Source organism: Pagrus major, chromosome 22, assembly GCF_040436345.1.
Source record: "Pagrus major chromosome 22, Pma_NU_1.0".
In the NCBI taxonomy this organism is placed as follows: Eukaryota; Metazoa; Chordata; class Actinopteri; order Spariformes; family Sparidae; genus Pagrus; species Pagrus major.
Genome location: NC_133236.1, coordinates 24392379 through 24418668, shown reverse-complemented (window position 1 = coordinate 24418668; position 26290 = coordinate 24392379). Strand labels below are relative to the sequence as shown.

General features: G+C 42.9%; 3 protein-coding genes across 6 annotated transcripts in view; 1 reads left to right on the top strand and 2 right to left on the bottom strand.

Annotated features, from left to right (window-relative positions):
• ino80 (INO80 complex ATPase subunit) overlaps positions 1 to 2047 on the bottom strand; it is a 38302-nt gene extending 36255 nt beyond the window's left edge. For all 4 annotated transcript variants that reach the window (XM_073492878.1, XM_073492879.1, XM_073492880.1 and 1 more), the window contains exons 1-2: positions 1911 to 2047; positions 417 to 481 (exon numbers count right to left, since the gene is read on the bottom strand). The gene's annotated coding sequence lies outside the window, so the exon portion shown is untranslated. The remainder of the gene's footprint in view (positions 1 to 416; positions 482 to 1910) is intronic.
• Positions 2048 to 2828: 781 nt separating this feature from the next.
• On the bottom strand, positions 2829 to 8118 carry vps18 (VPS18 core subunit of CORVET and HOPS complexes). Its single transcript, XM_073493073.1, has 9 exons — positions 7688 to 8118; positions 7398 to 7539; positions 7120 to 7211; positions 6547 to 6797; positions 6001 to 6354; positions 4616 to 5878; positions 4278 to 4487; positions 3852 to 4088; positions 2829 to 3697 (listed from the first exon to the last, which is right to left on the bottom strand). The coding sequence occupies exons 1-9, from the start codon at positions 7788 to 7790 to the stop codon at positions 3401 to 3403; spliced, it is 2949 nt and encodes a 982-aa protein (XP_073349174.1). The 5' UTR covers positions 7791 to 8118; the 3' UTR covers positions 2829 to 3400.
• Positions 8119 to 9426: 1308 nt separating this feature from the next.
• On the top strand, positions 9427 to 12925 carry rhov (ras homolog family member V). The gene is made up of 3 exons (XM_073492887.1): positions 9427 to 9780; positions 10122 to 10180; positions 11096 to 12925. Exons 1-3 carry the CDS (start codon positions 9576 to 9578, stop codon positions 11540 to 11542), a joined length of 711 nt encoding a protein of 236 aa, XP_073348988.1. The 5' UTR covers positions 9427 to 9575; the 3' UTR covers positions 11543 to 12925.
• The last annotated feature ends 13365 nt before the right edge of the window (positions 12926 to 26290 follow it).

Here is a 26290-nt window from a genome sequence, read left to right as displayed (position 1 = left end):
TGAAGAGAGAGAAGCAGAGGCAGATGGCTCGAGGTCAGAGTGAGCAGTACAGGACAAACTAACTATGGGGTGAGTAACACTCTGCTGTTTTATCATTATTCACCTAAATCATAGCAAGAACTGGCGGTATGATGGTTCATACCACTTAAAGGATTTGTAAATGACTCACAAGACGTTCATAAGCAGTTGCTGAGTTTTTCGCCTTTACTATCCCAAGAGATTTTCTAGTCCGGCATGTGGGAGATATTCTCCTTCTCCACACCTCTCAGTCGCTGCCAACATCTCAAATTTTGTCATGGTAACAAAATGGACATTTAGTCCAAATATCGAGACTACTCTCCTCAAATGGCTGGGCGTGCGGTGCGGTGCCTGCACGTGGTTCACTGAGCACGATGCAGTACAAACAGCGGACCTACCTTCTCAGGAAGGGATGTCATTGTTCTTGGTTCCAAGATTAAGGATCAGACAAAGATGAAAACCCCTACAGAGGAAGAAACACAGTCACAAGCTAATATTCACATGACAATGTTAAAGTGTTTAAAGGAGTGATCGTGCTCTTTCTCGTGTTGTGTTCTGTTTAGCAGGAGTTTGATTCATTGTGCATTGTTCATTTCAAATAATGAGCTTTTCCATGAAAATATATTTTGTTTAAAATGTTATAACAGTAAATACATATAAAGGAAGAAAATGACCGCTCCTGCAACACTATGTACTTAAACTGTACAGGGCTTGCTTTCATGTTTATAATGTAAATATTTAATGAAGGAAAAAATGTGCTGGCTGGATCATTTCTACTTTTCTAAGAACAGTTGTTTCCCCCCTTGGTCCTGTAACACAGGGCAGTACACACTGCAGACTACTTTCACATCAGTCAGTTCAGTTTGTTAAAAGGTCAAACTGGATAAACTTTTAATAGTTTCACTTCCCCAAGGCTATTACACACGTGATATAACAAAGCATTACACTGCTTGCTCCACTTATGTCATTTTTGACTGCACATGTGATTGTTTTGACAGAGACAATGAACATGGCAACCTTTAATGTGGTAATAACCACTCATTAACATATTCACTTGACTTTCTGACTCAAGTTTCACTGCCTGGCATGTGGGAGGATAATATGAGCTAAAGCCAAGCGAGAGTTTGGTCTTTTTGTTTTGTTTTTTTTTTCAAAATGAAGAAAAACTGAGAGCTGTGTTAACCTGGATAACATGTAGCTTCATTTAGCTAAGGCACCGTTATGTTGTGATTAGCTAGCTAGCTAGCAGAACCAAGCTAGCATTAGCCGGGGTTTTGCTAGCTAACCTTGGATGGTGCACCGGGTTGTAAAAGCTCGCCAGCTAACGACCGTTAGCAGCCTCGCTGTGTCAGCACACAGTAGCGTTTGCCTCCGATCAATGATAGTAAAGGGTCAAGGTGCTGGTTTACACACACACACACACGCTTGACAGCTCGCTGGTTAGAGTAAACCACACCACAGACGCTGGTTGGTTTTCTTTACCACCTAGCCTTTGTGGCAGAGCGGCTGCATCCTCGCTATCCCTCCTCTAAGTGTAGCTTTTTTCATCACAGACGCTAGCTTATCCGGCACTAAGCGTTTTGACACAGACGTCCTCTCGGCACCATTAATATGAAGTATTCAAATCGGTTCTGTCTCTTTAAGGCCACCACCTCCCTTCCTAAACAATGTATTAAGATATGATATCGGTTTAATAGCAATTCTTTAAAACAGGCTAGCCGCGGTGCGAGCGACAAGCGAGGCCCTCCCGCCCGCGCCTCTCGTACCCTTGCTTGCGGATACGAGCGGCGGGACTCGGAACGAACGATCCCCATGTTTTTAATTCTTTCTCCCTCCCGGCCATCTTCCCCCCGTTGCTCCTTCGCCATAACAACCACCATGGAGTCTCTCACCTCGGCCCCCGTGTCCCCCTTTTCGTCTCTCTCTTCGCTGCTGCCGACTCTCGGTTCTCTGACTCCAAAATGGCGGTTTGGGGCGCCGAGCGAGTCTGTGAGCTTTGAGTCGGCAGCAACAGCAGAGAGGCGGCCACTTTCTGTTACTGAGAGAGCAGAGACACGACGCCATGGCGAGGGTACAGCAAGGAGCAGGCGTTTCAATCAATCGCCGATAAAGGGACGCTCGTCTATCGCGGTCTCCGAGGACACAGCTAGAAAAAGAAATCCAAGCGGCGTCTTTATCTAATAAAATGAGGCACGTGTGTACAGTTTGTGACATTTGCGGCCGCAAATACGCAACTATTTCGACCTCATCGATGAATTTCCGAAGTCGATTAACAGCGTCTGCTCACCGCGAAGATTGCCGAGCGACGTCTTACGTCATCAGAAGGGAACTCCGTTTTAGGTATGGTGGGACTGATGGATGCCCACAGTGAAATGTGGCTATTATAAAGCTAATCTGTGATGTTTAGTGTTGACAGTGAACTTTATTATAATGGAAACTTACAAAATATATATATATGTTATGTTTGGATATAAATGTACGGCCGTTACTGTTCAGTTTATAGTGACAATTATGATGCACACATCTTCTTCCCCTGGTAGGGCTTTTAACAATGATGCTTGCTGTAACTGTGGCTTCAACTCTAATGTTGATATTAAACCACAGCTTATTTTCAAACCGTATTATATTTTTCTGTTGTGCTGCATAGGTAAGGTCTTGTCCAGGCCCTACTTCTGCTCCGAGATGTGACTGTCTTGACTACTCCAGAGAATTTGGCGTACGCTCCTGACGAACTGTGATGAAGGACATTGATTACTCTCTGCGCAGCACAGCTGACTGTTAAAATCACTTTAAACAACCAGAACAATCAGTTAATCAGTACTGCCAAGCTTTAATGTGCCACAGTTGAATTGCAAAACAGTGAATACATGAGATAACAGTTTGTTAATCCGACCCACATTCACATCAACACAGATCTGTAGAGCGGAGCGGATGAACTAAAACTAAGGAATCACAGATATTGTCTAAGTGCAGGTAATGTTTCCGATAGACAAAGCAAGTGCAAGACCTAATGTAGTTAATAGATGTATAGTGCAGCTTTTGAATCATTTTATAGTGAGAGGTTCAGGCACATTGTATGCACTGTACAGCCCTGGCAATATTTGACATCACCCCATCTTGTATCTTTGCTGACAATGTCCACATTTTACTACACACTCCCATACAAAGTGCAAAGGTTTTTAAATCAGCTTCAAATACTGCCAACAATAAATGTATTCTGGAGAGAACAACTGAAGCTGATGCAGTTTTCAGCAGTAGGCACTACCAACAGGCCATCAGGTGAATGTCTGTATCCACTGAATGGGCCAGTCCTAAATACGGTGCAGTGTAATTGACATACAGATGGTGGGCTGCCGTGTCTTTTCACATTGAGAGGATTCATTCATAGCCAGCTGGATTTCTCCTCCTCAAATTTCTGTGGATCAATGAAAGGCTTGTCGATGGACTTGATCATCAGTTCGCCGCAGTACACGCATTCAGATGCAATGATGTCATCAATGTCCGATTTTATCTGCTCGCGGCTTGTGCCTGCGTTGCCCTTTCCGAGGCTGGAGGTGTCTCCTTCGTCCTTGGTTGCTGCACGGTGGCGTGACTTGGAGGATTGCGTGGTTGCAGCCAGCTTTTTCTGCAGCTCCTCCAGACGACTCTGCTTATATGCTGTGAGGTGAGGGGTCACTTCCTATGAGGTAGAAAAAAACAAAAAAAATCTGAATTATTAAAGGGGTTTAAACATCTTTGAAATTCTCAAACATGACACTTACAGTTACTTAGCTTATTAAAGGAAGCAAAGTCTTTTATTGACACTGAAAAAGCAGGAAGCTGCCTTGAGTTACCTGGAACAGGCAGTCGTAGTGGAACATGTGTCCACACAGGAACAAATAGAAGGGCCTGTTGAGTAATGGAAAGTCACAAGCAGCACACTTTTCCTGAGAATCCACTACGCCATATTTGTTCCTCATTTCCTGGATGTCTTCTCTGATGCGTTTAGCGCTCTCTGTAGCCTCCTCCATTTCCTGCTTCAGCTCCTCGATGTGCTGGTTGTACTCCTCCAGGGAGCTGCAGATGGCCTCCTGAGAAACCACAAAGAACGGAGGATAAAGCACATTAATTTGAATCAATATACAATTTTTTTTTTTTTTTTGTTATCCACACTGCGACCATGCATCACATCCATCTTGACTTAAACACTGAGGCGGAATGTAAGTGTGTTTTGAATGCTTTTCATACTAATTCAAAACATATACACCTATAATATATACCTTAAAATGGTCAATGGTGACAAAGTCTGGGAAGAAGGGCAGGATGTCTTCGATCTTGAGCAGATTGCAGCTGGACAGACAGTTCATGGCTTTCTTCACATCTTTCTCCTCCTGCACCACATGGCGGGCGATCTTCAGCCAAAGCTTTTTCCTCAGCTCCTCGTCATCCTCAGGCAGGTCTGCACACGACTTGGCAGAGTCTACGTCGACCTATGAACAATAAATACATTTTAAGTTAGCTGCATTTGTCAAATTCTGTTATTCAAGATTCTTGACCATATTATTGATAGTATTTGTATACATGCAATGCTGACCCCCCAAAATTATACATCACTTACTTGTAAAGCAAGATCCACTGCCTCCTCATACAGCTCCATAATCCTATAAACCAGGACACAGGCTTTGAGGTAGCCATGTTCTGCACACAGCCTGAGGGCGTACTTCAGGTCATAGTGGATCTCTGAGGCGTGTGTACCTGCCTGCTCCAGGTACCATAGCAGACGGTCCGGCTTATACTTGGCATAGAGCGACAGCAGGTAGTTATGGATGGCCTCCTCAGTCACAGTCAGCTCGTACACACAGAACTCCATGTAGCGGATCGTTTCGTTGATTTGCTGGGTGCTGCCCATGTGGCTGTAGTTCATCAGAGCCGGAATGAGCTTCTTTGGGTCCAGCCGCTTGCCCATCTGAATCCACGCATCCACCACGTTTTTGGGAATGTGCTGCATAAGGACGGGGGAGAACTTGTAAAAAAGCTTCTGATCACAGTGCTTAGAGAGCACCTCCAGAGCGGCGCTGTAGTCGTCGTGCTGGCAGTAGTGGGATATCACTCTCTCATAGTCCTGCATGACGACTGAGAAGTAAACCATGTCGTCAACGTTGCCGTGGCTGGCAAGCAGGTCGTAGATGGTGCTGCGGTTGTTGTACAGGCACTCCTTGTGTTTGGAGTTGCTGAGGAATTGGCGAAAGTCATCACGGGTCTCCTGGAAGATGATGCTATTACCATCACTCTCCAGCTGGCCCAGCCGGTTCAGGTAGAGCTCGGCTAGCCAGGTGACTAGCAGGGTGATCTGTGTTCTCTCGCTCTGTTTCAGATTATTTAGTTTCTTCAGCAGAAACTCCTTTAGGGCGTCTTCTTGTTTGGCTTCGATGAACTTGAGCGCTATTTCTTCAAAGTAGTTCTGCGTCAGTGCATAGCACTTGGCACTCTCGAGGTATCGCTTGTTCTGGAAGCAGTGCTCTGCCTCTTTAGCCAGCACCATGTCCATGCACTCTGGCCGGTCACGGCAGTACTCCTTGGCCAGATCGAATTTATTCATGCTCATATACATCTGCCACACATCCCTGGCCTCTCGCTGGACATGGTACCGGAAAACTGCCCGCTCGGTGTAGATCCACACCAGCCCGCCAACTGGGTCCTTGATCATCTTCTTGAGAGTGCCAAATTTATCTGGGAACACATCCTCATATACCACCTGTCCATTCAGAGTGCAGATGGCCTTAACTCGGTCACGGAGCAGCAGCAGGAAGTGGAACTGTGTCAGCACAATGGAGATGGGCCTGTTGGCACTAAGGTCAATGTCAGGGGTGTACTCCCATACCTGTTTGATAGTGAATAGGAAAGTATATAAAATCATAAAGATAAAGACAGCAAAGGCGAATGCGAAGTGGGTAGAACTAAACATTATCGAGAGATGAAATTCCCCCACACACGGACATTTACCTGAACATCACTCAGCAGGGAATCAGGCCTGACGTAGTCCAGCTGACCATAAAGAACTCCATTACCCATCATCCAGGCGAACGCCTTCGGGGAGGTGCGAAGCTTTGAGGTGTAGAAGGTGATCTCGCTGTAGCCCATGTTGGCTGGGAACTCCTGGAAACTGGGCAGCAGGTCCTGGTTCTGGCTGAAGATGGAGCTGAAGCCTTGCTGCTCGGACCCCTCAGCCACTTTACCCACAAACTGGAACAGGCGTTTGCGGGTTGTGGCGATGATGAAGTACTTGTTCTCCAGGCCCCGCTCCACCTCTAGGCAGCAGACTGGTGCAGGCTTGCCATCCTCCTCCAGGGAGTGGACCTGTCCCGTGAAATGAGTATGTTATTTACCAAGAGAAAGAAATAACATTTTTTTTAACACTATTTTCTACTACTTTTGACTCCAATAATATGGACAAACCTTAAACAGTTTAAACAATACGTGTAAACATGACCAACTACGTGTTGAAACTTGATACACATGCAAAACACGATGCAAAACAGATGGTCACACCTGTCTGAAGTATTGATCTGGATTGGTGTTGAACAGGCTGCCCTCAGCTGCAGAGATCTCTGCTTCAAAGATGATGCCCTGGCTGGTGCCAACCAGGATTGGCCCTGTGTTGGTCTCAGTGCCGAGCAGCTTGTTCCAGCCCACGCTCTCGATGAGGTGGCCTCTCCAGCGGGACAGACTGCGCACCTTCTGCGTGTTCCTGTTGAGGTACAGACACTCGCTGGTGGTCAGGCTGATCAGCAGATGGGAGCCTGCAGAGAGAAAATATGGAGGTGGATACAGCTGCTGCTGATAATGAGTCATAACCATGACACTGCCACGCTGATCTTAAAAAGGATGTAGTAGCACTGGGCGTTTAATGCACGGGTTGAGGTGTTGCTGCAGTCTCTGAGGTAGCCATACTACTTGCACCTCAGAAATTACTACAGAATACCTACAAAATGTTTACAGTCAATATACATTTAAAAGGCATGAAGAGATTGTGCAGATAATAAGATGATACAAGACAGATTGAAAGACGGTCTCATCAAAACAAACTATTAAGACTTTGAATAAGCGTTGTGGTTTTCTCACCAGTGGGGTCCAGGAACAGTCTGTGCACTTTACTTTCATCTTTCCGCCCTAATTCAATCTGATTAGGCTGATCAGGCTTGGCCAAATCAATCCTACGAGAAACAGAACATGAAACACTGGAATCAGCATTGTGCATTACAACTCTTTTACAAGCAGATGAGCACTAATCACAGTGATGAACAGACATTAACTCAAACTAATCCAATCAAGACAAAACACAAACACGAGTGACCACTATCACAGGGGGTTTTAAGTGCATTTATGATGGTGCTATTTGCCTCAGCAGGGTGTCCTTTCCCAGACTCATGCAGAGTTGATTGCTGCAGACTGCAAGATGGTTGATCTTCTCCGGCGGAGTGAAATCGATCCGCTGCTTGTTGAATATCGGCTTCTCTTCCTCAAGTCTCACATTCACAAAACCTGACAAGCACATGGAAATATCAGCGAAATCAGCGAGGGAACAACAATGACTGCGACATTTAACTGTGTGCTTTCACAAAACAAAAAAAAAAGTTATAATAACGTTGTAGCATCCTTGACGCAGCTCCAGAGAGGACAGCGGACCTACCTGAGTGTGTTATCCCGATGTTGGCACTTGACAGGCGGCCGTGCTGCTGCGCGCTTTGCCGGGTGTTTTGCGAGTCCTCGTACTCGTCAAGTATCGACGCCATGGTCGAGTGTACCGTATTTCACCTTATTTCAACACCTGTGAATTAATTTCTCTCCAGATAAAATAAAAAAAGAGAGAGAGACTAGAGAAGAAACAATCCTAAGACGACATGGCTAACCAGCTAAGCTAGCTAGCACAACTTCCACCCTTTAAGGGCACGCGAGCGTACTTCCTCTCTGCGCATGCGTCCAAATGAAGCATTCAAGATGCAGGATATGATATGTTTCTCTGCAGGACGCACAGGAAAATGTGAAATTTCAATCATTCATCCTCTCACAACAGCTAGCTTAGCATCCGACTGCACAACACAAGGGTGGACCCGGACAATCAGGTGACTCGCGGAATCATGTGATCACTTTGGGTGCAGTGCTCGTCTTTGGCACTGGGTGGCGCAGTTCACAAATAAACTTCTGTGACAACACACGTTTCATTCAGTGTTGTTTTTTTAGTCCACTGAATGGTTGTAGAGGCTGTGCATGTCATAGCTTTTGATTTACCTAATTATTTTCCTGATCTGTTGTTTTTTTTTTTATGCTTTATTAAAGGTGCACTGTGCAGTTTTGGGGAAGAGATTTTAATCAGAAGAGAAAGATCTTCATTTTTGGTGCCTTCAGAAACTCAGTAAACATAAAATTCATAATTCATGAAGACAGGGGATTATCGAAATATGGATATTTGTGTTGCATACATACAAAAGCTCCTAATTTTTAGATTTAGATGCTCGGGAGCGTTTACAGTTATTGTTAAATTCCCAGTACGTTTACTGCACGTGCGCTGATGTCATTTTAGATATAGCGTATTGTTAAAGTGTATATCCTGCGTCTGCTATTCATCTTTGTCACAAGTGCTTCATAACCACATTTGAGGAATCAATGCAAAAAAGTGTGAATATCAGCCGATTTTTATTGATATCGGTATCAGCCTAAAAAATCAGGCATCAGTCGGGCTCCTAAATAAATAAATATAAACAAATTCACATTGGATTATCTTGTCTGTACATTTCCTTTATGCATGTTTTATTTTAAAGGGGCAATATGTAAAAAAAAAATTAAACAAAATTATCAACAATGTGTGAAGAAATAGCAGTTTTGACATAATGATGTCTGTGTATCGTGTCGCTGGGATGTCCACTGAATTTAGCACGCTAACCCCTGAAACTCCCTGTCCCAACCGCTAGCTGCACGGCTAACCGAGCTAGATCGCTAAGGGCTGCTACAGTTAGCAGGTTTCACTGCTGATATGCTGCCCCACGTCTATTTTGCATTTGAAACAGACAGACCAATTCTTACATATTGCATCTTTAAAAACCCGTCCTACATTTTTTGTTAAATGAGTTGTTATTTGCGCTCCCTCATGTTTGGGGCTATGTTTGTGTTTATTATTGTGCACGGTACTGAGGCAAAGTTCATGGATGTGAAAACCCAAGTCGCAATAAGCCTTTTGATTCTGATTTTCTGAAAAATAAAATAAAAAGTGAAATCAAAACTTTAGAAAATAGATTTTTAAGGATTGAAATTAGGCCTTCATCTGGACTTCAGCACTGGAAACCTCCTCAGTCTCTCTCCTCTGGGTGGGAGTGTCCATGCAAATCACAACCTGTCTGAGCACCAACTCCCCCTTTTAAAGCCTCCCTCCCCACACATGTCGCTCATCAGTCAGCAGCAGGACGAGCCAGCCCGGCGTGATGTGAGCAACTGTCCCCTCGGCTGACTCCCTCAGTATCTACTCTCAGTGCGATCAGACAGGAGGAGAAGCTGCGTTCACGACCTTTAACGCGCGGCTCGACATGCCACCTAACATGGATTACTTTTACCACGAGTCCCGAGTGCCTTCCGCTTGCGGGCTGACCCGGGAGGACGAGCTGGAGCCCGGGGTCATCAGCTGCATGCTGGTCGGGGACGGAGCCGTCGGGAAGACGAGCATGATAGTGAGCTACACCTCCAATGGATACCCGGCCGAGTACCAGCAGACCGGTTTCGACGTCTTCTCAGGTCAGTCATCAGGAGTTTTTATTGTAGAGTACAGAGTGGGAGTAAAAATGGCATTTTTTTGCATGGAGGCTGGTGTGTTTGTCTTGGTTCAGCATGGAGGAAATAAATGACTGATAAGCAGCTGTGTGCCACTGCTTACAAGTTAATAAACAATTAAGTTTACAGTTATACAAGTCTGAATATGTTGTTCTGAAGAGACTTTAGTGTCATTTGATTGATTTAAACTTGTATACTTGTTGTAGGCTGTGTGCATGTATGGGTGTGATTTTCACGTTTGAAATAAATCTATAATAAAGTGAACTTGATTGATACTGACCGATGATGTTATTGGTTCCTAACAGGTCAGGTCCAAGTAGAAGGAGCACCGTACAAAGTTCAGCTTCTGGACACTGCTGGACAGGTAAATAACCACTGTTGATTATTTTCTTGATTATTTAATTGGTTGTTTCGTCTATACAGTGTCAGAAAATGGTGAAAATTGTTGATAAGTGTTTACAAAGGCCCAAGATGACATCCTCAAATGTCTTGTTTTGTCCACAACCCAAAGAGTTTCACTTTACTGTCGCCGAGCAGAAAGGAAACCAGGAAATACTCACACTTAAAGGAGCACTATGTAGTGTTGGAGGAGAAATTCAAACTCAGAATTTCAATATTTACAATATTAATGAGGTAATAATACAAACTCAGACATTTTTATTTTTTCTATAACTGAATAAACAAGCTGTTCTCAGAGGAAAATAAGGTCCCCAGAAGGCTGTTTGAAGGTAGAAAGGTGGCAGGGTCCGCCACATATAAACAAAATGAAACAGTGCAAAACTGTGTTGTCCTTTTAAGGTCAGCTTGTTTATCCAGTCATGAAGACAGAGAGAGTTTGTTTAGGCATTAACACACTTTCTGATTAAAATGTTCCTCCCCAAAACTACATAATGCACCTTTAAGAAGCTTAAACCTGAGAAATTTTGACTTTTTTTAATTAATCGATTATCAAAAATATTTGGTGATTAACTTAACAAATGATAACTAATCGATTAACTGTTGCAGCCCCAATCTTATGTTCACTGTCTCAAGGAATTATGAACTGGGAAATCAAATCAAATTTTTGTGTCATGATAGATGAACTGTGAAAGTACAAACGCCACATCCTTGCTTCATCCAATATGTGACTCAGTAACAGAGTTTCACCCTGAATGTTAATGGGTGATCATTTCCTAACACCTAAGTGACTCAGTCTGTCCGCTCACTCCTCTGTCATGCCTGTACTTACTTTGATTGACACTAAATTTTGCTTCCGGTCTTTTTTTTTTGTTCCCTTCAGGAGGAGTTTGATGAATTCAGAGCTCTGTCCTACGCCCACACGGACGTCTTTCTCCTGTGCTTCAGCATGGTCAACCCCGACTCATTTCACAACATCACCAAGAAGTGGGTGTCAGACATCCGGGCCCACAACCCGTCCGCGCCCATCGTGCTCGTCGGGACTCAGTCGGACCTCTTGCTGGACGTGAACGTCCTCATCAACCTGGACCGATCTAACGTCAAGCCCGTCCTGAGCTCCCGTGCTCGGAGCATGGCGGAGAAGATCAGGGCCGCGGACTACATTGAGTGCTCGTCGCTCACGCAAAAGAACTTGAAGGAGGCGTTCGACGCGGCCATCTTCGCCGCCATTAAGAACAAAGCCCGCAAGAGCAAGAAGAGGAGGTTTTCGGACAGGCGCACGAAAGCTTTCTCCAGGTGTAGCTGGAAGAAGTTCTTCTGCTTCATCTGAACTCATGAGACTGTGGACAAAACTCTTTAATTTATTTACATTAGCTTGAAGTCACAGATCCTATCTGTGGCAGTTTAGCATCCTTCCCTAATAAGTGTTTGGCATATTTTATGCTGGGATGCCAAATGGTGCGAGGGAAAACCAGATATAAGCACAGTGAGCATTGGGAACTAACATCTGTGGATTCTGGGACATTCTCAGCCAGCAGACAGATTCAGGGCGGCAGTGTTGTTGCTTTATATTCAAATGTGTTACTAAGAAAAAAGAAAAAACATATCTCACATGTAAAATCAACTTATGTGTATGCTTTCATGTGTATGCATCAAAGGGGGCAGTGAACCGAGTGAACTGAGACTTTAAAGGAGGAAAAACATATCGAGCTGACTTGATCTTTTCTCACAGCCGCAGAGAGAAAAAGGACACGCCGTCATGTAAATGCTGTGAATTTGCATGGTGTGCTCTGCGACCAGCTGCAGCCTTTAATGCAGGCGAGAGACAGAAAGTGTCGGGGCTGCGATCGAGCACATGGGCGTTAGCCACTTCTCTGTTGTGCTCTCGCTGTCTGGCTGCTGCATCCTATTTATATGCGGCAGCTGCAAGTTCAGGTTGCGGCGCGAGGTGCCACATTCTTCTTCCCTCACCTGTGTGCGAAAGCTCCCCTGGCTGGTTTGTCTTGATTATTATCTGGTCTACAGGTAAACCAACTGACAACCTTACCATCCATGGTATTTACTCATAATTTGTCTTTTACCGAGCAGTGTCCACTGTAGTTTGGGACAACAAGCGTATTTCCCTTTGCCTTAATTCTCAGACTGGAGCAGGAACTTGTTTGACAATAATCCTCTTTAGCAAACCTTTAGCTCTTTGTCCCTCTCGCCCATCAATCTGCATCTGTGAAAGCAAGCACTGCAGGAGTCTTAACTTCCACCCTGCCGATCCTCCCACCACCACCACCTCCAACAGCCCGGCCCTCTTTCATTCACACCTCTTTGTTTATATGCTCAATACACTCCTTATCTCCTCAATAGCCCGGTGTGTACAGAGTTAGAGGACGCTAAACGGCCTCTGCTTGAATGTAAGTGTAAAGTAATACACAGCCTCGTGCCTGTGGTGTCACATTTTCCACTCACTGGATATGTACATGTGAGCATGGCTCTACTATGCTTCTTGTGGAAGTGAGCTTAATGTATATAGGACTCTGTTTGTTAAAACAGGTTATTTGTCATGTCTGAGTATATGAAATATAAGATGAGACATGGATTTTAAAGCATTAATGTACTCCACGAACATTTTGTATCACTGTCACTTATCTCCTTCTCTAACCTGTGTGTCTTTTTTACATGTCGGAGTGATGTGATGCAAATAAATTAAGTGCAAATCATATCGTCTGTGTTACGTATATTTTTAGAACAACCAATCACTCACCAGGACTGATAGTCCTGAGCTTTACACTCAGGGGAAGAGTTTTTAAGAGTGAGCACTGTTCTCCGCAGGGAAGCCTGAGTAATCCAGCTCCCCACTCCAGGTACTTTTCCTGAACCATCTCTCCGGCCAAAGATATGATAAGTAACCTCTGGCCTCCAGCTGTGCTCCAGGTCGACCAATTCTAATGCAATCCACATGACTGCTGATGGGGTTTGGCAGTGCCATGCTGTGACTGATAGCTGTGTCTGATTGTGCCTTCTTCCAAAGGGCTATAGAGACACGGGAGAGTGATTGAATCACACTCACTGATTGAGAATAAACAGTAGCTGTGTGAAGGTTTATCACAACAATGGGGTGTGCACATCATCGCTGACAATTCGTCCGAATAGGTGTAACGATGAAAGCCGCCTCGGCTTGAGAAAATTACGCGGACACAGAGGCTTCTTTGTGCACATAAACACGGAGTTGGACGTGACAGCTCTGCGCTGCATTTGTTCAGGACAGGGTGGGTGAGTCATAGATGAGCGAGACAATAAAAAACACACACTCACCCCAATACATCAGCAATCTGTTTGCCATTAGTCAGTGCGCCGTCCATCATGATGTCACGTGTCAGGGTTCTGTTTGAACCGGCTGTTGAGGCGGGTTAAAGCAGGACATCCTTCGTCTCGGCCGGATGACCTCGTATGGAGAGGTCACAGAGAGGAGCTGGTGTTTTGTCATCGGACACCCTTGACACTTGGACCCGTGGTGAACTTTGACTCAGGGATCACCTGGGGCCAGCCATGAAGGTTTGGGAAGCTTGATCCACTGCCGTTCTTAAGAGGGATTTCAAACGTAAATAATGATTTAAAGCTGCTCTAATCAATGTTTTTACATACACAGTGGAGCTTTGTAGCATCTCTCATCTTTTTAATTGCTCTGGTTCGCTCTTACCGCTTCCATCAGCGTTGTTTACAGATGCAACAGGCAGCAGTTTTAGTGAAAAACCTCTAAAAACCCAGTGTGCACAGCTCATCCGGCGTATTCCAAGTATCCAGAGGTCCAGAGATCCCAAATTCATCCATAAAGACTTTATTTACACCCTCGACACACGGTTCAATTGTGCAGCTTGTACTTCAGAGGTGGTGCGTGCTAACGATTTTAGCTTAGCAGCTCCAGTGAAGGCCCCATCTACTTCAGTTGTTCAGGAGAATGCTGCAACACTGTTTTGCTGTGAAGCTCCAGAAATGTTTTGTGGACTACAAAAACTTCACCCGACTTTCCAACGGCATTCGGGTGAGTAGACAATGAGTGAATTTTCAGTTTTGGGTCAACTTATCCTTTAGCCCCAAACATCCCCTTTCTGCAGGGAAGGGAGGCACTATCGAAGGGGGGAGCACACTTCAACACAGCGTCAGTTTATTTTTGTAGTTTGGGCCACTTTTCCCATTAGTAATAATAACATTGCATTTACTGGATTAATTGCTGATATCAGGAAATGAGGCTAAAAACAGGTCAACAAAGAGAAAACACAAGCAGTTAGACCATCAAATGATACAATTATCACCCAAACATGCATTACAGTTTACAACAACTCCCTTGCTCAACCTTCACTAGCGATACTCAGAGTATTTATACACCTATAGTTGTCCATGCACACTGTTTTCCTGAGCAATAAGGGCTTATTACCCACATCATTTTCCATTTGACCTCCAGATGACGTGGGTCAGAATTGGCTTGTTTACAACATGTCTGATTGTCTGACTGCTCAAGTTGCTTATCCCATCAGTGATACTGCCATGTTCCCAAAGTGTAATACTATCACGAATAACAGAAATGATGTACACGATTACCAAAATACGAACAATGATCCTTTAAGTGTAGACAGGCCTCCTAAAGCCCTGACTTGTTTAGAGAGCTCAGGAGGAGTCGAGGGAACCCTTTGAGACGTGACCACTGTTAAACAAAAGCTTTATCCCGTGTTTATCGTTATCCCGTGTGTGTCTGTGTTTTGCAGAAAGGTAAGGGCAGTTCAGCTTTGTGTGAGGGCAGGTGAAGGTCAGCGCGGTTATTAACATCTTGAAAGGCAGCAGCCTCCGGGTCAACTCAGGCTGTGAGACTGCTTTGAGGGTCACACTTAAATGTCACGTCTTATTTATGACTGTTTTCCACTCAAGCTGTTTGTCACAGATGCTTTGTGCAGGCTAAACTATACATGATATATGGTAGATGCATGAGTCACACATGATGCAAAACACAGACACCCGTACAGGTTGCGCAGTCATAATTGAGCAATAATGAAGACAACGTCGGACTGGTTTTTGGTTCCCAGGAGTTCAGTGAACTGTTCCTCCTCCTCTCTCTCTCTTCTCATGGTTAGTCATCTATTTGTTCTCATCTCCACACAGGGCCGGTTCTCCTCCCAGGATCTCCTGCTTGTAGCGATTGTGTCAGGAGTAGTCAACCAGGTCTTCCCCTGGCTCAGGGCCAGTTTCACTCTCGCTGGGTTTCACTGTCGCCGCAGATTGGCAAGGAGGCCTGGGAATCAGCAGGTGCACTGACAGGTCTGCCCAGCCGAGGACAAAGCCTATTGGCTCGCTTGCTGCTGCGCCTCGGTCACCCAAATTGACAGTTTGTGTAGTTTTTGCTTTGGGGAAAAGTTGGCATGGCTTACAGTGACTGTTTCACACAGATTACTGCGGTGTTGTTTGTTGTGGTTGTCCTTTCTAAATAACTAGCTACTGTTTTTATGATTGCCTGGAATTGTTCAGAATTGAATTTGAAAAGCAGGAAAAAACAAAACATAAACATGAATAATGATTCATTTCAACTCAGTGTTTTAATCAGCAGATCTGAAAAACACACAAGGTGGCTATAAACTGTTTAACTATTTCTCCATATGTCACATGTAATTCACCTACAGGGTTCATTTCCATAACAAAAGCCAACCTGTCAGTCACGTTAAGTGTGCGAGGCTGTTGATTAAAGAAAAAAACTGTCAAAACATAAACTGCCAGTTTCGGTGTCGAGCAAAGCCGGTGAGAATCGTCCCAGTTTACTGGCTGTGACTGTGCCTGCAGGCAACAACGATTATTTCTGTCCCACAGTCAACAGCTTTAGCTCGCCTCCATGAATCTGCTGTCCTCGTCACCCGTGCAGTTGGGTATTGCACGGGGAGGGTAACGTGCAAACAACCCCCAATACTTGCAGACAAAGTCTCCAGCAGACAATGGATAAGCCTTTGCTCATTGTGCAGGACACTCCAGTATAATGTCATTTGCAAAACATTATCAGATACGCTTCTTTCTGCTGGATGTTATCAGTTTTTGTTAATCTGCAGTCGTCAAGGGACTTGATGACTTCTGAGTGACCATCAATGACCATGCATGATCAAAGTCGTGCAGCTTTTGAGATTTGGGAACTGAAAGAGCGCATTTAGCACCCTGTGAACGACGAGGCGTTTAGCACTTCAAACAGGCTGTCTCAGGGCTCATTATGTCGCTGACGACCCAAAGATATCCAGGACGCTATCAGCTCTCTGCAGCTCAGATGTGAAGTGTTGCATTTTGTGTTGCAAAAGAGGACGGCTGGTGCATAATGTCTGCAGCTTTCACTGAATTCACAATCATATTGTCACACTTGTTTGTTGATTTACTGTATGTTCCCGCGTGGATTGGCAGTGGAGGCATACGAAAGTAAATACACATAAAACAAGTCCACACATGAGCGACGCTTCAATATCGTCTAAAGAAAACAACACAGTAGCAAACAGACAGAACGCTGTGCAGCTCCAGTCTGCAGCGTCTGTATATATCAGCATATGTGTTCATGAAAAAATACAGACATAAGCAACACATGCTGCAGGCTAGTGACAGTTATAAGATGTACTATGTGTACTTTGTACATTTTCATTTCATGGTGAACTTTTCCTTTAAGTGTCCAGTGTCTGATTTAAGGGCTAAAATGGAAAAACAATATTCATAGTTACATTTTCACTGTTGTAAATCCACTCCAAGAGTGAGGCGAGGGGTGTTTTGTTGGATTAATCTGCAACCTGACTGTTAATCTGCCACTAAATCCTACACACTGGACCTTTAAAGTTGTATTTTCTTCTAAAAATGAAAAAAAAATTGCTTGGACAGTCAGAATATTTCAGCTGGTTTCATTTAATACATGTTGCTGCCCCAGATTCAAATATACATCCAGAAGAGTCCTTTCTAAAAACACCTCTGTTAATGTAATGTTATTGTTTATTCTGAAATCGTCATGTCCTGTGTATTTTAAGCTTCCCTCTCTGACGGGAAATTCAGACGTGATCTGACGCAGGTCTGAGTGATGGTTTACTCACTAAAGGTGTGACAGTCTTATCTACACACTGTCCTCTCTGCAGGACACACTGCCACAACCCATTCTCTGGATGATCACCACTCAACGACTGTATTATCCTCCCAGAATAGAGATGGTGGAGATCTACGTCAGATCTCAACACCTTTTGCTTCTGATTTGACTTTAAAGAGGCGACGTTGTGAGAAGCACAGAATGATTGTATGAGCGCTGTTTGGAGTGAAACAACCAGGCATCATTATCAAGTGTGAGATACACATTGGTAGTGGATTTAGAAAATACTGCTGAAAACTGTTTGCTTTAGTTAGTTTAGACCGGTAGAGGTGCAGACCCCTTTTTTTGTCGAATGTAACTAAGTACATTTTTATATATATATATATATATATATATATATATATATATATATATATATATGTATATATATATATATATATATATATATATATATATATATATATATATATATATATATATATATATATATATATATTATACTCCATTTCAGAGGGAAACATTGTACTTTTCACTTCACTACATTTATCTGACAGTTTTAGTGACTAGTTACTTTTCATATTAAGATTTTTACACATAAAAATCCTACAGAGTTTATAAAATATGATGTTTTGTTAAAAATGAAGCTACCCAACAGTTTTTACAAGTTCATCTGAAACAGTTAGTCCATTAATCAACCAGACGATTGACAGAAAATCAATCTCCTTTTAATTATTTTATTAATTTTTTTTAACTTTGAGTTGTGGACTGTTGGATAAAACGAACATCCATAATAGTTTAAAATGAGCTCCAACTCAACTACAACAGTAAAATCCACGTATGAGTAATAATAATCAGACACAGGGGACATTTCTCTGCACTGAATACCTGATTATACTTACATATTTTTACTGAACATTTTCAACGTAGGACTATTTTATGTATTTTTACAGCGTGGTATTAGTAGTGCTATTTAAAGTGAGGAATACTACAGCATATGTGGAAAAAGTAATATAAAGACTTTTGTAGCTCCAGAGGAAGCTGCATGTATTCTGATAAAGCGCCCCCATAGATGTCACTCAATGGCTAGGTTGCATTGTGGGTAATGTAGGCACCAGGTTTTGAAAAGGAAGAAGAATGCATGGAATAAGAAAAAAAGTGATATCGCTGCTGTTCTGCTGTATTGATTTGTATCCAAGGCCCGTAAACAACCGTAATGTGTTAAACTGGTGGAGTTACCCTTAAACTGTAAGGTATCTGACGACTTCCTCCACCATGAGAGTGATTTTCAGCCTGTTCAGATGGTTTGTATTTATGTTTTAACTAAAGGAAACAGGAACAGAAAGTAAGAATAACAAAAATAAGATGCAGAAGTCTGAGTAAGTTAGAACTGGGTAATATTATATGGTATATTTTAAAATATATTCAGGTTACACTCAGGATGTGCTGACTGATCTTGGTCAGTATTTGCTGTGCTATTGTCCCAAAGAGGTTTATAATGTAATATCAAAGGTATAGGAAGTAAACAAGGTAAAGCTCTAGCTGTAATAATGATTTTGGTTTCATGCAGTTTGTCAAGCTGCTTCTTAATCAGCAGCCAAGCCAGAGAAGAGATGGACAGAAAAACAGACATGTCCTAACTGTGTCAGGGGTTTCGATTCACAGTTCTGAAAAGTGACAGTTAACCACGTTTAAGAGCCAATACTGAGTGCCATTTGCATACGGTGTGTGTGTGAGTCGATTGGTTGTGAGCCTGTGAACTGGGTGTGTCCCACGTCTGGGAATCAAGGGGGTGAGGTGTTCTCACAGTGGCACTGGGGGAGTAAGGAAAGGAGGGAGGCAGGGGTTGTTGTGACATCCACACAACACACGTGGTGGCAGTGAAGCAAGCGGGGGCATGATGCAGGTCGACGCAACCCACGTACCCTCCTCTGCGTGTGCCGATATACACACCATAATACACACACACACACAGTTTAATGATGCATGACCAGAGGAATACTGCAGTACAAGAGGAGAAGAAAGTACATGAGTACACACTCATAGGGCAGGCAGACACTGATGACTGTTGGCCAACACATGATGTAGTCTCACGGGTAAATGACAATAGATATTGTGTGTTTCAGTCAGAGCGATAAGGTGTGTCTGGACTTGTTGAGCCGAGAGTGGCTGGCTGCTCTCCGCTTACTCAGAGCACAGTAAATCGGCTTACTCAGCCTGTTTGTGTCACCATCAAACAAGTGTGTCCTCATACAGAGGAGGAAAAAAAAAAAAACAGGTTGAAATTCATAAGAATCAGTAGATGTAAACACCACCAGTGATTCAATCAGACGTATGATTGGATGGGATGTGGTCAGTTAAGAGCGGCTTGTTTCACACTGAATTTGTAGTTTGCATTCAAACCTTTATCTTTATTATTTTGTTTGGGTTGTAGAGGTGGGAAAAGGGCTCAGATCCTTAAATTAAAGGAACTGTTCCACTTTTTGGGAAATACACTCATTCATGTTCTTACTGGGAATTAGATAAGAAGATCAATGCAGAGAGGTGACTCAAAGATGTCATGATACCAGTGAATTAAACTGTTTTCTGCTCTCTCACCGGTTGCATCACTGATTTCACGATTAAAGAAAGATTAAAGTTCACCCAAAAAGGAAAATTCAGTCATCATCTACTCACCTCCATGCAGATGAAAAGTATTTTAGTCCACGAAACATTTCTGGAGCGTCACAGCAAAGCAGTGTTGCAGCGTTCTCCTGAACAATTGAAGTAGATGGGGACTTGTTTTAAAATTGTTCAAAAACAACTGAAATAAAAACGTCTCCGCACAGCTCGTCGAGCTTGTGCACTCACTTCAGACAGGGTGCGTGCCACAAAAATGTCATTTTTGGGTGAACTTATCCTTTAATTAATGACCATAGTGAACATTTGGGACAGTCGACCCCACTTCTCACAGTGTGTCAGGATTTTTTTTTTTATTCTCTTCTAACTCAGTCGTACCGCCAGTGGTGGAAAGAGTACTGAAAATATGTACTCAAGTACAAGTACAGTTACATTACTAAAATATTATTAAATTACAAGTATAACTACTGGTATTAAAATAATGTACAAAGTAGAAAGTACAAAGGGATTTCTGTTTCTCTAAATCTTCCGTTAAAATTACTCCGAGCTCTGTTCTGCTCAGTGGTCACGGTCACCTCTCTAATCCAGGGCCTGCTGCAGAGATTTGTGTTTTTGTTCGTATATCAGTGTTCGCATTGGCCTGTTTGTAATCGGACAGCCTCATTGGCGACAAAAATGCAGATTAAAGGTTTAGACACTAATTCAAATTGTACTCAGTACTCAATCATGATTTATGAAGTAAATATGTAGATTACATGGCGTAAAGCATGCTTAATTCGTGTAAAAATTACACACTTGAACAAATACTCATAAGAGTCAAGTAACCAAAAAAATTGTTTTTATTGATTATGTATATATTATTTGTGCATTAGAGATGTAGATTGAGAAAGGGCCTGTTAAAGTTATTACAGTGGTGTTAGAAGGGCGAAACAAGACATGCTGAGCCGTACAGGTGCTGGTGGATCTTGTTACCTTTTGACAAAGTCAGGCAAGCTCCAAGTTTCTGTTTTTTGTGCTAAGCTAAGCTAACCAGCCACTGGTTTTGGAGCCATATATTTATAGACATTAGAGTGGTATCAATCGCCTCATCTAACTCTCAGCAAGAAGGTATTTCCCAAAATGTCTAACTGAAAACAGAAATTGTAAATTGTAAATGTAAAGTACTCCATCACAAGTCCTGCATTCAAAATCTCCCTCAGTGAAGTGTACTATCAGCATGATCTACCTAAAGTACTTCACAAAAGTAAAGGTACATCACTATGCAGAATATCAGCGCAGTGTACGTGCAGACTTTTATTGCATTCGGTTGAGGTCGAGTTGATTTCAACTACGAAATAAGTGTTCAATTTTCAAAAACATGCATCAAAAGGCGTTTTCTTTCTGTAATTCAAACCTGAAAGCCATGTTTTACACTGTATATTTCAAACTGTTTTGACAGGTTTTTCAAATTTCTGTTTTTTCCCCCAAAGATGCTAAAAAAAACATGATACATGTTGAAAACAGTGTGCTAGCATTAAGAAGACACTTGTTTTTTCTTGGTTTTGAGGAGCCTCACACACAGCACACATTCACAGCTCTACAGAACATGATGTACATGCTGTGACATTAGGCAAACAGCGCTAATTTATTCCATGTCAACACAACTGCAGTTACGTAAACGGCTGTTTACCTCAGGAAAACAAGAGGGAGCTTCAGCTGTAGATCAACACTGTCACAGAATCAGACCCAAACACAACAACATGGTTTTATAACTTGTTTTTTTTTTCTTTTTTGGGAAATATGCTTTTGAGGAGTCCTCCGGTTTGTGAAAGTGTTCCTCTGAGTCTTTTGGGAAAGAGCAAATGTGTCATGGATTCATGACGCAACAGAAACTTGCTGCTGGGCTTTCTTTAGAGTTTGAATAATGAAACAGCCTGCGCGATGACTCTCTTTAGTTACTTTCCAGAGAATGGGGCCTTCACTGTTAACTCCACATAGATCTCAGATAAAAGTTTTAATCCCATGACATAACGTCTCTTTAATGTTAAGCACCGGGTCTCCAAAACAATCAAGTTTTTCCCTTTTCACGAGTATTTCTTTAGAGCAGGGCCGTCCAAAGTGGGGCCCGTGGGCCAAAGTTGGCCGCCACAAGGTTCAATTTGAAAATAAATAAATAAAATTAATTAGTTGGGAATAAATGTTCATGCTGTTTTATCATTTGTGAGGTAAAATGCTCTTTAAATACGTAGGATCCATAATTATGATTTATTTTTCGTAATATGAGCTCGGCTGGCAGTGCGACTAATGCAGAAAGTCAAAGGTAAGGGAACTTGGGATCTTTGCACCATTCTACATTTTATAATAAAATAAAATAAAACAAAACAAAGTTTCAGATTCGGCCCTACAAGGGGAAAACTTTGGGCACCCCTGCTTTCGAGTCATTTGTCTGTAACACAGGTTACCGTCCAGTAATCCTGTCATTCATCTCCACTGTGATTGTATCGTAATCCTCTGTCGCCGATCCGGTCTGTCTGCTACATGTCGATGTCATCTCGCGTGTGGGGCTCGTGGTAACCATGGGGGTACTTCTGGACCAGTGACATAGCATCTTCGAAATTCACATCTCTGCAACAGCTGATTGCAGAGCGCCTGAACTGTATTTATCATTGACACACATACCTGCGCATATCAATTATCAGACATGTAGGATGCGGCCTTGTCATTACATTACTGCGGGGAGGTTTCAGTGTCGGCATGATTCACAATCGGATCTCACGAGGCTTTAGACAAAAACATTATTGCACGAAATGACGTCACCGTAATCACACAAGTCGGTGGGTTTGTTTGTGGTCTGCTTCCTCAGCCGGATTTATAATTAAAATAAACTCAACATGAATTAGAAGACCCTCTCTGGTGTCACATTTGTTTGTGAGTGGCCTTTAAAGTTTGATGCAAACCACATTATTTTCTGACTCAGTCCCTGGTCACAGACACTGTGGCACCACTCAGAGAGGAAGAAACTGAGGAGCTGTCAACACGCAGCAGTAGTATATGACTGATATGAGAGCGCGAATAGAGTGATGTCATGAGGAAACGAGGACAATCAAGTCACTTAAAAACAGACCGATAAAAGCAGTGAGGCCAGAGGACTCGACTACGGCAATTAAGACCAGCCTTCGTATGCTCACACAAAACCACATGCTCGTACACACTCATAACAATGGTGTCAAACGGAGTAAACGGATGTGTGTTTGCACTCTCTGCTGTCAGCTCCCCTGACAGACCTGTAGAGCAGGCTCCACGCTCTCTCTCATCTGCTGCCAGCTGGTCTGACGAGAAGTTTGTCTCACTTACCTCACATATACCAGGTGACGCTCTGCGAGGGCGTGGCCTGCCCGGCGTCGGTTTCATTTGTTTCATTGTACTTTTGAAAAATGATTTGCATTAAAACTGACTGGCAGGTAACAGCAACAAAGAAGGAGTGGGGATCAACTGGATTATTGAGGCGTATTAACGATATCTTTGAAGGATTCAATGAGCAGGCCGAAGCTTAGGTAAACACATTCTGGTTTCAACACTGTCGCCTGTGAGAGGACGGAGGGAGGACAGCACTGGACTTTCCCGTCTAGGGAGGAAACTGGTCTCCGAGCAAATATGAGCAAGTCTTCCCCTGAAGTCAAAACTATTAATCACACAGGTTGCAGACGTCTAAAGCAAATCAACGTCACTGCCTTTAGTTACAGGGTTCAATGGAGAAAATATATACACACCAGTAAATGTGACTTTGTGACATCCAAACTCAGAATTTCAGTAGTTACAATATTAATGAGGTAATAATACAAATTCAGAAATATTTATTTTGTCCATAACTGAATAAACAAGCTGTTCTCAGAGGAAAATAAGGTCCCCAGAATTCTGTTTGAAGCTAAAAAGGTGGCAGGGTCCACCACATATAAACAAAGTAAAACAGTATGAAGTTGTGTTGTACTTCAAGGTCAGTCAGATTGTTGTCAATGAAGATCCTTCTCTTCTGATTAATATGTCTTCCCCAAAACTAAGTAGTGCACCTTTAATCTGTCAGCGAAGACTTAACATAATGTGAATAAAACTTCTCCTGAGTCACATGGACAACTCCCATGATCCCACGCTACTTATGTCTTTTGTTTTGTTTTGCTTGGGCAATGTCTACCGGCAGAAATGAACATTTAACAGACGGATACAAGTTTTCAACAGATAACATTGTTATGACATAATGAGTTTTGTTTGTAGCTAGCACCTACACTGCATCTGACAAATTGTTACAGACCTTGGATTTGTATTTACGACAGTGGTGTCACACTCAGAAACTATGGGGCCAAATTCACACATACAAGTACGAGAGTAGCTGCTGCTGATTGTAGTTGCCGCCTGCAGCTGCCATCAGCCCCTTGAGGTACAAAGTGGCTCGGGGCTAGCTCATTAGCATGCCAACTTCAGTAGATATCTCTGCTCGACAATACTCAGAGATCTTTTACATATGGTAATGACAGTTTCTGTTAAAATGACTACATGTTGCACCTTTAAAATGTATCTTTTTAAAGTAAACACTAAGGATTCAGCTTTAGGATTTGAGGACACATGGCAGCAGATGTACGATGCGAACAGGATGTTTTGTTTTGTTGCTGGTTGTAGATCACTCACAGACAGTATGACAATACAGTACGTGCAAGCCGGCAGCCAAAAAAAACAAAACTAAGGGATTATAAATTGCACACATTTGGTTTCCTGTCGTGGACTTTTTCCATGATGACCTATAACAGCTGCAATCTACTTTCAGTGAGTGGATCATGTTACTAAAAAGGCTCCACGCAGAGTTTGATAAATGTTCCTTTGTTGCCAAGACCGGTTTTTCCGTGCCACCCAGCAGACCAGGCTTATCCTTCGAGAGCAGCTCAGTCTTATCTTCACCAATGTTGTTGTTAATGCGAACGCAGTGTAGTTTAGTGTGGAGGAGGCTGCGCACCGTTGAATACGAATAGATTCTGTAATGTGTCAGTTAGTGAAAATCTATAAAATGTATTTGTTTTACAACCAAATCTTTTCTTATTTGAGTATTTTATTGTCTTCAAGGGACTCATCTAGACATTTTTTTCTCTGTAGTTGCTCTTTCTCTGCTCTTCTTACTGGCTGCATCAGTACACAAAGAGACGCATTTGTTTGGACAGAGAGGTGATCGGGTACACTTTGAACGTTACAGAGAATAACAATAAGGTCCTGCAGTTAGAGTCCCAAAGGTAAGCTCCAATGACAAACAGTCAGGGTAAACCGATATGGATCCTCACATTATCACCGTCCCAATACGCAAAAAGTATCGATTTTTCTGCTCTAACTTTAGTAGAAAACCTTTTTTAACTGACACAGTAAAGACTTCCATGGAAAAAACAGCTCGCAGGGTAATATGTAAATACATGTTCCTCCCACAGGAAGACACATGTGTTCACTGCAGGGAGAATACAGTGACCGGTAAAACTCCCTGTGACGATACCAGTGAGAGATTCAAATCCAAACAGACATCGAGTTACACCTGCCTGTATGGACCGGTAGGTAGAGCGGGGCACAGTTCAAACAACACCACCGCGCTGTCTTTTCTTCTTTCTCAATACACAAGAATACAGAGACACAGTATACATACAGTCATGGCATTATATGATGACGAGCCACTGAGCACTATTGATATCTGTGAGTGGTGTTGGTGTATGTATATATTCTCTGTTGAGCTCACTGCACGTTCATGTCTACATGGAAAATATGTAGCTGGGGCTAGCAGCTAGTTAGCTTAGCTTAGCATACAGTTTGGAAACAGTGAGCCTGATTTTGTGGGAACGTGACAGAATCACACCTAGCTCCTCTAAGCTCACTTCTTAACACGTTATAACTCGTATTTGTAATCCATAAAGCTGTAGCTGCCATTAGCTAGGCAGCTCAGTTAGCCGTGCAGCTAGTGGTCCAGACTGGGAGCTCAGAGATTCGGAGAATTCGAGGTCATAAGTTGTGGGAGAGAGTCAGAGAGTGAGGAAGGAAGTCAGCAAAGACTTAACGTAACGTGAATAAAACTTCTTGAACATCCCTGCGTGATTCACATGGATGGATTTTTTCTTTATTGGCGATGGTTTTTGTTTACCAATGAAGACAACAACTCCCATGATCCCACGCTACTTATGTCTTTTGTTTTGTTTTGATTGGGCAATGTCTGCCGGCAGAAATTAACATTTAACAGACGGATACAAAAGCGGTATCGATCTTCCCATCTAACTCTTAGCAAGAAAGTCTGTAAGCCTAGTTTTCAAAATGTTGAACTATTCCTTTAACTGACCTCACAACCTCTGAATATGCCAGGTTTGAATGTGTGCACGTTGTGTGCGGGTGTGT